Source organism: Morus notabilis, unplaced genomic scaffold (genome assembly GCF_000414095.1).
Source record: "Morus notabilis unplaced genomic scaffold, ASM41409v2 Scaffold35, whole genome shotgun sequence".
NCBI classification, from domain to species: Eukaryota; Viridiplantae; Streptophyta; class Magnoliopsida; order Rosales; family Moraceae; genus Morus; species Morus notabilis.
In genome coordinates, this window is record NW_010361505.1 from 1,269,087 (window position 1) to 1,280,287 (window position 11,201).

Below are 11,201 nucleotides of genomic sequence, written 5' to 3' on the forward strand. Positions count from 1 at the left end.
CAGTCCAAAAAGTGTTGAGAGGCTATAGTCTAGGCAGGTAGGATAATAGGCTACTTGAGAGAAACCATCAGAGAACCCCCTGTGATGGTCCTCCCCAAACGTACCCATATGTAATCTGTAGGGTATAAAATGGGCAAAGCCCCAGAGAAAAAGAGAATTTTTTTGTAATCTTTGAAGAAGAGAAATACAATAAGAAAGTGGATGTAGGTCTTTCATGATAGTGTGAACCACTATAACCTCGTGTGTTCTTTTCTTTCGTTTTAACGACAAATCGATACATCTTCAAAATACCTTAAAAACAAACACAATCAGTTGCATAAATATGAGAATATAACTAGTTTTGGCTGGTAACTCAACGGACCACAGAGTGGTAATCCAGCGTAATCTTATTGATGAAATTCCACCGTCATATTATGGACAAGTTTTCAAGGGTTACACTTTTATACTGATTACCCATTAAATATACAAACTTAATGACATGACATGTGAAAAATTCAATTCATTAATTGTCATAAATTTTTTTAGTCAACTATCTCATTTATTATAACGATCGGATCAATATCTTAAAGTTGAAACAATGATATCCATTGATAGGTAAATATTAGAATAACTATTAAAACTACACATATTTTCGAGTTTGAAATAGTGACATTCTATAAGTGGTTACTCAATAATAATATAAATTTGATTATGTGAAGTAATAAAAATATAATTTCATTAATTGTCATGTATTTTTTACTCAATTATTTAATTTATTATAATTAACTGATCAATATCATACTATTAAACTAATAATACCCGTTAATAATAAATATTAGAATAGCAGTTAAAATTATATCATAGGTACAAGCAGACAAAGCAGTAACACACAACAATTCATAGTCCTTCCAGCAGAGGATTAGAGGGAGTAATTGGTGTGTCCATTGATAACATGCGCACAAGCCCTTAATAACACTTTAATTCTGTTTATTTTATTCATTTAAATTTAAAATTTAAAATTTATTATAATAAAAAAATTTCAAAAGTTATCGTATTTAATTTTTTTATTATAATAAAAAACTCTCCTAGCATAGAGCAGCAAAATAAACGGGTCATTTGTTTCCTCACACCGGTCCGTACCACTTTCGTTCCAAGTGTTACCAGATCAGGAACAAACAACAACTGTGAAGAAAAAAATTACAAAAGACTTTGCTCCCATTTCTTCCCTGTTTTGCCTACCTTTCTTTTCTTCTTCTTCTTCTTCCTTTTCTTCTCCTTTTTTCATTTCCTCTCCACAGACCCTATTTTCTTTTGTTTTTGTTTTCTGTAAAAAACTTGTCCTTTCTTTCAATCAATGGATAATCAACAACATCAAAAACTCGCCCATACACAGTCAGGTTTTGCTCAGATCTCAAGACTTTGTTTTTCCGTTTGTTTCAACTGTTGTTGTCGTTTTCTCACTTTCCAACAGAAATGCTTCTTGGGTTTTGCTCAATTCTTGATTTTCTTTATGATTTCATTTTCTCTCTTGAAATCATGGCTTTTTTGCTTCATGGTTTTGTTGTTTCCTATGAAAACTTTTGTGGGTTTTGAGTATTTTTTGTTTTTGTACTTTTTTTCTCTCTTTTATTAATATACTAATTAATTGGATTGTTTTTTTTTTTTTTGGGCTGGGCAAGATCACCACCATGGAGTTCATATTTGTCACAAATGTGGATGGCCGTACCCAAACTCACACCCAAGTGCGAAACACAGACGTGCTCACAAGAGGATCTGTGGAAAGGTTGAAGGTTACAAGCTTGGTGACTTTGAAGGAAGCGCACATTCCAATGTTTCTGATGATGATGAGCACCTATCTGATGAAGATCACAAGAACCCCAGTGAGAATTTACTTTTTGCATTTTATTTTTATTTTTTCATTTTTAGTGCCATGCTTTGTTTGTATATTTGGTGAAGAAATATTGGCTAAAAAGACTAGACTTTTGTGTTGGGTCTTAAATTCTCTCAGGAAGGACCATGAAAATTACTAATGAGTTTGGTGAAATTATCAACTTTTTGGAAAAGATAAAACATTTTGAAGCTTCTTGGTTCAGTTGGTTTTAGAGATTTGTATATTTATTATTGTTTTTTAGTTCTTTTTTAATGTTTGCCTTATGTGAATGAATTTTAATGTGTTTGTACTGGTTAATTTGGCTGCATAAGGTCGTCAAGTCTTGGGAGCAAGTAGTCATGAGAAGGGCAGTGGTGGAACCAAGGAATTTCCGTGTGGATCGAAAGATGAGGCGTTTTCTGATGCTGCCGCAGAATTTTTAGATGGCGGAGATGGTGGCAGAACACAAGGGCGTGCAGAGGATGCTGGAGAATCAGCAACGAATGTGGAAAAGAATTTAAAGACTGAATCAGATATGGCACAATCCGTTGAGCGTGGTCCAGTTGCTGGTGAGCTTCAACATTATTGCAACTAATTTTCAATTGATATTGGCTGCTTTCTCTGCATACAGTTTAGTGAATATTTTAACTGTTATTTATTTAGTTGGAAAATGAAGTTATGGTAAGAAGACTTTTGTGGTATTTAATCACCCTTCCTTTGAAATTCACGAACTTTTCTCTTCATTAAACAGATGTTTATGAAGGGACTAAGATCTCCCAATTGGTGTAATAAGTTGTGTGCCACATTATCAGTATCATGTTCATTTTTCCGGACTTTTTTTTTGTTGATTATTAGCAACTAGTTGGGATTAAGGCTTGTTGTTGTTGTTATTAGCAACTATATTTTGCTTAATAATTATATGTTAAAGCAGAGCGGTTGTTTGTTTCCGTAACTAAAATTGTAATTCAAATTATCATACACTTTAACATGTAAGGGTGTTGGTAATATTTTTTTTTTTCTTTTTTTGGGTCCTGATTATGTTTTTCAGGTGATATCAGGAGATACTATTTTTTTTTTTTAATTGATATGTTTCATACGGTGTGATTATAGGGAAAATATGATTATGGTATTTTGTAGTTTAACACTTTACAAGTTGTACCTCCATGTTTAGGACATCTCATTGAGGTACCTTGTTATTCAAAAAATATAATCCGGTACCTTGAACCAGTTTTTCGTACATAAAATGATGGTTTTTCCCTTTGACTTCAAAATGTTTTTTTAAAAAAAACACACACACACATAGAATTTTACTTTTTTAGTAAATTCATGTCGTTTTTGGAGTTTTTGTTTTTATTTTTATTTTTTAAGATTTTATGGTTTTCTAAGGATTTTTTTTTTCTTTTGCTTCTTTAATTATGTTTTCTCATTGAAAGGATATAACTGTCATTCAATGTCCAAAAACGGGGCTGTACTTAAATGATATTATTTTGAATAACAGGGTACCTTAATGAGATTTTCCAAACAGGGAGGTACCAATTTGATAAAGTGTTAGACTACATTATACCAAAATGATATTTTACCCGAGATTAGAGTTTTCATGCGCCTTTTTTTTTTTTAATTCATGTGCCTGTTTTTTTATCGTTCTTCCATAACAGAAAATAAATTTAAATGTGCAGACACTGTTAAACCTCTGGGCAGTTCACGTGAAAAGCAGCATTCTGAAATTCCAGAGACTACAAGTAAAAGATCAGGGTATGCATCAGAGTTGCCAGGATCTTCAGCAAGCTTCAACTCCAATCGTATGGTTGGTGCTTTTTCGGATCGTCAAACTGAAGGTTTAGCTGTTTTGCTTGATGGCAATAGAAATGCTTCAGTAGATGACTTGCACCCTATCAAATCTGAAACTCTTGAAGATGCGTCACCCGAGAATCAGAAGACCAACACTGTCGATGATGTTGTTGATCGCTCTTTGAAGTTGGCTGAACAGCGGTCTAATCTGGAGGGACAGAAAGAAACTTATTTTGATAGCAAGGAAGATGTTGTTGGTGGCTCTTTGAAGTCAGCCGAACAGTGGACCAATCTGGAGGGGCGGAAAGAAACTTATTTTGATAGCAAGGGTGATGTTGTGGGCTCTTTGAAGTTGGCCAAACAGCAGACCAATCTGGAGGGACAGAAAGAAACTTATTTTGATAGCAAACACGATGTTGTTCGTGGCTCTTTGAAGTTGGCCGAAGAGCGAACCAATCTGGAGGGGCAGAAAGAAACTTATTTTGATAGCAACGACGATGTTGTTGGTGGCTCTTTGAAGTTGGCCGAACAGCGGACCAATCGGGAGGGACAGAATGAAACATATTTTGATAGCAAGGAAATGGCCGGACAGCGAACCAATCTGGAGGGACAGAAAGAAACTTATTTTGATAGCAGCGATGATGTTGTTGATAGCTCTTTGAAGTTGGTCGAACAGCGGACCAATCTTGAGGGACAGAAAGAAACTTATTCTGATAGCAAGGATGGAGTTGATGGCTCTTTGAAGTCGGCCAAACAGCGGACCAATCTGGAGGGACAGAAAGAAACTTATTTTGATAGCAAACACGATGTTGTTGGTGGCTCTTTGAAGTTGGCCGAACAGCGAACCAATCTAGAGGGGCAGAAAGAAACTTATTTTGATAGCAGCAACGATGTTGTTGGTGGCTCTTTGAAGTTGGCCGAACAGCGGACCAATCTGGAGGGACAGAAAGAAACGTATTTTGATAGCAAGGAAATGGCCGGAATGCTAAGCAATCCGGAGGGACAGAAAGAAACTTATTTTGATAGCAATACTGTTGATGATGTCGTTGATGGCTCTTTGAAGTTGGCCGAACAGCAGACCAAACTGGAGGGACAGAAAGAAACTTATTTTGATAGCAATTTACAGGATATTAAGACACCACCCAGTAAGTTAGATGGCGAGACAGATGAGGCCATTTCAAAGTCGGACGAAACTCTTAAAGTAAATTCAGAATCTTCACGACCTAAGCCGGACGATGGTAATCTTCAATTGCAGGAAGAGCATAGTGACGGGTTCCATTTGAAAACTTCCAAAAGTAATGTTTCTCTTGAAGTAGAATCTGTTGAACTTGTGAATGCTCTCAATGATATGGCTGAAAAAACGGTGGAGATTGCAGGACCAGACTTTGTAGATTTTGATGACGTAGCTAAGAAGAAGGGAGGAGTCGATGCAAATTTACATTCGCTTTCTGTACCAGATGATATACATGAAGTTGACAATCTCAAGATCGTGCTTCAGGATTTCAAAGACCATGAAGTAATGAAATTAGATCAATCTGCCACCTTAGAATCCAAACAGACTAAAGATAAGGGGGATGAGAGTCATGGTTTTGTTTTTGAGGAGAGTAGTCAGTCTAACCAGAGTGAAGGGATTGTGCTTTCTTCTTCCGATAAGCATGTTTTAAAAGATAGCGTTCAACTGGATCAGGGGAGCAGCGGGCGAATTGTCAAAGAAGTGCTTGTTGAAGGGGATGCTGATGTGTCTCAGCTTGTGGTCAAGACTACTGAGGACCAGAGATCCAATGAAATAGGAGCCGCTGTGGAAAAAACCTTTTCAGTCTCCTCTACCGAAGAACAGGGATCTCATGATATTTGCAGAAACACTTTACGGGGAAATGTTTCAAGAAATTTTGACAATGCAGTACCTGATGCGGATTTGGGGATTGCTTCGGACCATGCGGGAACAGTTCCAGAAACCCGCTTAGTCAATGAGAACAGTTCCGAGAAAGATGAGAAATTTGATTTGTCTGGAGATCACAACAACAAAAGAGCCAGAGAGGTTGACTATGCTGAGAATCCTGTAACTGCTGCTGAAGGTACTGGTAGTGGATTTGACTTCCAAGTTAATCCAGCAACCTACTTACAGGAAGGAGATAATGCTGGGAACTCTCTGAATATTGAAGGTGAAAAGGCTGATGCAACTCAAAATGATGATACTGATGCTGCTGCTCGTCCTGTGAAGAATGAAACCGGATTTGACAGGAAAATTTCTTCAAAGGATAGTAGCTTGGAGCACCCTGTTCCTGTAGTTGCTCCTGGATCTGCTAAGAATCTCTCTGAAGTCAAAATTAATCCAGAAGCGATCGTATGGGAAGGACACACTGCTCGTAATTTTTATAACATTGAGACTAAAACGGACAAAATAACTGGAGATGCTCGTGATGCTGCTGCTGGTTTTATGAAGGATGAAAGTGGAAATGACAACAGCAATACTCCTTCGAAGGAAAGTTGCTTGGAACAACCTGTGCTTACTTCTGTAGCTGCCAAGAACCTTGCTGAAGTCGAAATTAATCTGGAAACCAACTTACGAGGAGACACCGCTGGTAATTTTGATGAGGTTGAGACCAAAAAGGATAAAATAACTCGAGATCCTGGTGATGTGAAGGATGAAACCGGAGTTGACAATGATAGTAGTCCCTTAAAGGATAGTCGCTCAGAGCTTCCTGCAGTTATTCCTGAATCTTCTAAGAAGCTTGTTGAAGTCGAAATTAATCCGGAATCAGACATACGTGAAGGAGACACTGCAGGTAATTTTGATGAGGTTGAGACCAAAAATGACGAAATAAGTGGAGATTGTCGTGATGCTGCTGCTCTTGATGCGAAGTATGAAACTGGAGTTGACAATAGCAATAGGCCTTCAAAGGAAATTTTCTCAGTGGATCCTGTAAGCATTACTCCTGAATCTGTGAAGAACCTCGCTGAAGTCAAAATTAATTGTGAGACCAATTTACAGGAAGGAGACTCCGCTGGCAAGTTTGATAAGGTTGAGGCCAAAAAGGAAGAAATAATTGAAGATGCTTGTGATGCCGCTTCTTATGATGCAAAGGATGTAACTGAAATTGACCATGGAAATAGTATCTCAAAGGAAAGTTGCTTGGAGAACCGTGTAGTTTTTCCTGAAGCTGCTACGAACATTGCTGAAGTTGAAATTAATTCAAAAACCAACTTACGGGAAGGAGATGATGCCGGCAAGTTTGATAAGGTTGAGGCCAAAAAGGAAGAAATAAGTGGAGATCCTCATGATGCTGCTGCTCGTGATGCGAAGGATGAATTTGGAGTTGACAATGACAACAGTCCCTCAAAGGAAAGTCGCTCAGAGTACCCTGCAGTTACTCCTGGATCTGTTAAGAACCTTGCTGAAGTCGAAATCAATTTGGAAACCAACTTACAGGAAGGAGTTACTGCTGGCACAATCGATAAGGTGGAGGCCAAAAAGGATTGTATAACTACAGGTGCTTGTGATTTGAAGGGTGAAACTGGAGTTGACAACAACAATAGTCCTTCAAAGGAAATTTGCTTAGAGCATCATGTGCTTGCTCCTGAATCTGCCAAGGCTCTCCTTGAAGTCGGGATTAATCCAGTAGCTGACTTACAAGAAGGAGACACTGCTGGTAGTTTCGATAAGGTTGAGACCATAAAGGATAATATACTTGGAGATGCTTGTGATGCGAAGGATGAAACTGGAGTTGCCAACAGCGATAGTCACTCACGGGAAAGTCGCTCAGAGCATCCTGTAGTCACTCCCGAATCTGCTAAGATTCTTTCTGAAGTCGAGATTAATCTAGTAACTGGCTTACGGGAAGGAGACACTGCTGGTACATTTGATAAGGTTGAGACCAAAAAGGATGATATAACTGGAGATGCTTATGATGATACTGCTGGTCACGTGAAAGATGAACTTGGAGTTGACAATATTGTTGATCCTACAAAGAAGAGTCTTACAAAGCACCCTGTAGTTACTCTTGAATCTGCTAGGATTGTCTCTGACCTTGAAGTTAATCCTGAAAGCAACTTACAGGAGGAAAAGACTGCTGGTAATTTTGAGAAGGTTGAGACCAAAAAGGATGATACAATCGCAGATTCTTGTGATGCTGCTGCGGATCATGTGAAAGTTGAAATTGGAGGTGATAATAGCTTTGGTCCTACAAAGGAAAGTGGCCCAGGGAATGCTGTAGTCGCTCATGAATTTGCTAGCCAGCTCTTGGAACTCTATGTTAATCCAGCTACCAACTCACAGGAAGGTAATGATACCTTTGATCCTGAGAAGGGTAGAACTGAGAAGCTTGTTGAACATGGAACTGAAGGCAAGGATAGTTCTGTAGAGGAGAATCTGCCAGTGCAACTGAAAACTGTCCCAGAATCTGCTAGCCATCCTCGAGAATGCCAAACTGTTGCAGAGGACGTGCTAGTTAGGCCTATGGAAAAGTTACAGGAAACTGGGTGCACATATGTAGATGGTGCTTTTGATTCAAGCAAATTAGATGATGACGTGGTGAGAGATATTCAGATAGAATCAGTAGATGATAAACTCGACGAAAATTTCAAAGTACAGATCGAACTCATAGTCAATACCGCCACTCAATCAAATTGTGAGAGAGAATTGAGACCATTGCTATATACTGTGGATAACCATGAAAAAGAAACAACTCTTTCTCCTGCAGTCGAGGATAACTTCGCTAGAGAGTTTGATGCAGGTTCTGGGAGGGGTTCTGAATCGTTTCAAAGGGAAAGTGATAGACAACAGTTTGGTGATTCTACACATGGTATGTCGGTTGACTCTGGTAGCCAAACTGACAGTCTTGAAAACAACTGGGGATCTGTTTCAGGTAATTTTTTTTTTTTCTCATAAACAAAGTTTGGTTTGGGTAAAACCTTATCTGAAGATCTGTAAGAGTTGTTGGTTTGAGAAACAATTTCACTAAAATATGGCTTCTAAAACAGCAAAACAAGAATAATAGACTCCGTAATGGTGTAGTTATATTGGTATTACCATGCGAATTTTTTATCGTGTGTTTGACTATAGTTATATTGATGGGAAAGCTTGAAATGTGTTGATGATAAATTGATAACGTATGTAAGAGAGGAAAAAGTTGGCGATTAGAGCGTTTTGGCTTGATCCCTCATTCTAATATTTCTTCATGAAGCTGAGTCTATTCTATTTGATGCATCGGACAGTGATTTCCATCCAATCAGACGCGCAAGCTGTTATAGATGTTGATACTGTACAGCCAATCGAATCCCAACCGGTAATAGGAGAGAGGGGTAACTCAAAGGAGTCAAAACCCGCTTCTGGAAGACAATATCCTGATAAGTCGGATATGTTTGAGCCACCGTCTTTCATGACTTTGGTTGAATCTGGAGGGGAAAATGACAAAAAAGCTAAGGCTGATGAAATCCAAACAAAATCTTCAACCGTGCAAGCGGGGTGGTTCCCTTCGATTGCACACGTCGTGAATGAATCGCAAGGGAGAAAGAAGAATGAGCAGAAAATTGCAAAGGTAACAAACTGGAGCACTGGTAAGCCACACTCTCCTTTGAAAAACCTCTTGGGTGAAGCCTCTCTTGAGACCAGAGCAAAGTCGCCAAAACGGAAAGATCGAGCTCCTTCGCCTCAGAAAGACGACAAAGCAGCGTCAACAGTCAGCTCCATTCCGGCTCCTGAACCGCCCTTAGATCAGGCTGCTAACAGAGAGACTGGAAATGAATGGAATTCACCAGCAAGGTATCCTACAGAGATTAAGAGAGAGAAAAGAAAACCAAAAGGTAGACCATACTGGGCACAGTTTATGTGTTGCTCATCTGTTCATTAAATTCGTCAAATGGTTGAATCTCGAGAAAGAAGGTGGATATGTACTGTTCGTATTGACTCTCACTCTGGTAAAGTTAAAGATTATGATGCAAAATCTAGTTTTTGTGCTGGTAGTTATTTATTTATTTTTTTTTTCCTACTATTAAATACAGGTACATAGAATAAAGATGTTTCGATATGGTTTGTAAATTTTATGGTCTCTATTATTCGTGCAGGCCCTTGGTTTGTATATGTATGGGCTCTTTACTCAATTGCAGAGATGTTTTTATAGTATTCACTATTTAGTAGATCCATCTATCTGTTTTCTCAAGGAGAGAGCCAAAGGATCTATACTTTGTGGTTTCGATAAGATGCTATTATATCTTGGATTAGGTTGCTGGAAGTCTTGTTGAAATATAAGATGGTCCATCAAAAATTATGTGATAGTAAAAAGATTGTTCATGATTTTTTTCTTATATATAAGCCCCATTTTGAGGGTGTTTATTTTTTTTATTTTTAAAGAGAAGATGCATTCATTTAAATGAACAGAGTCATAAGCACTAGCAAGAGATTCAATACAATTTGGAAATTTCACTAAGTGTAGAATTAAAACCAAAACAGGCAAGGCTAGTGAAGTGAGATACCTTGTTAGCACTTCTAGGTGCTGGGTTTTATTTAATATCCTATTATGGGCCTACATATTTAAATGACAATTATATTGGGATAATTATGCTACTTGCCACATATTTTAGGGGTGGATTCACATATGCAAGATGGCATTAAATTATTATAAAATATACTACAATAACAATACCCACAAATTAAACATAGTTTTTCTTTTTCTCATTCTCTCTCTTACTCTCCAAACCCTTTCTCTCTCACTTCCTTAGTCACCCCTCTCTCTTCTCTCTCTCTCTCTCTCTCTCTGCCCCCCTCTCTCGCACGTGCGCACACACAGCTACTAACGTCCCTAACCTCTGCCCCTTCCACCCACCACCGTCACGCTTCACCGGCGACAACCCATCCGCTAGGCCTCCTCTGTCGAGCACAAAGCTCCTTTTTATTTGTCGACCACAAAGCAGCTCCTCCATCTTCACGCGAAGGCATTTCTCCTTTGTGCGGGCATATCTCTCCTCGTTGCTGCCGCCACATGGAGTTGATTTGGTCTTCGCGCCGGTCCTCCTCAGATCTCCCCATCGGAGAAGTTGATTGCCAGGGCTCAAAAGATCATCTCCCTCTTTTTGCCGCCGTGGAGGAGATTAGCCTTTGTAAGCTTCGTCAATGATTCCGGCTCAGCCGGTTGCTTTCCATGGCGAGGCGCATTGTTTCTTTTTTTTTTTTTTTGGATTTTGTAAAGTTTGATATGTGGTGTTGGAATTTTTATGAAGGTGTTTGTGAACTTTTGTGTTTCGATGACGGGAAGGACTGTGGTGTTGCGGGTATTGGCGGATACCGATCAGTATAACGATGCCTACCCGGGTATTGTGAATTTTCTTTTCTAATTTGTGGATTATCAAATTTGTTTTGTAATTTTTTGTTATTCTAACATCGCCGGTTGCGGTGGTCTCTGACAAATCTGGGTGGTTACCCGCTGGTGACTTGGTGGTCACCGATTGATAACTAGTATCTTGACAGATACCAATTGGTATTTTGATTCAGTGACTTGGTTGCGTTGGTAGTTGGCAGCTGTCGGTGACTATTGTCGTCAAGACTAGCGTTTGTCTGTCGGATACTGTC

At 38.7% G+C, this 11,201-nt stretch overlaps 1 protein-coding gene across 1 annotated transcript; it reads left to right on the top strand.

The window, feature by feature from the left end:
* The first annotated feature begins 1,242 nt into the window (after nucleotides 1-1,242).
* On the top strand, nucleotides 1,243-9,877 carry LOC21409511. Its single transcript, XM_024166660.1, has 5 exons — nucleotides 1,243-1,376; nucleotides 1,659-1,859; nucleotides 2,182-2,418; nucleotides 3,526-8,502; nucleotides 8,852-9,877. Exons 1-5 carry the CDS (start codon nucleotides 1,334-1,336, stop codon nucleotides 9,484-9,486), a joined length of 6,093 nt encoding a protein of 2,030 aa, XP_024022428.1. The 5' UTR covers nucleotides 1,243-1,333; the 3' UTR covers nucleotides 9,487-9,877.
* Nucleotides 9,878-11,201: the final 1,324 nt, after the last annotated feature.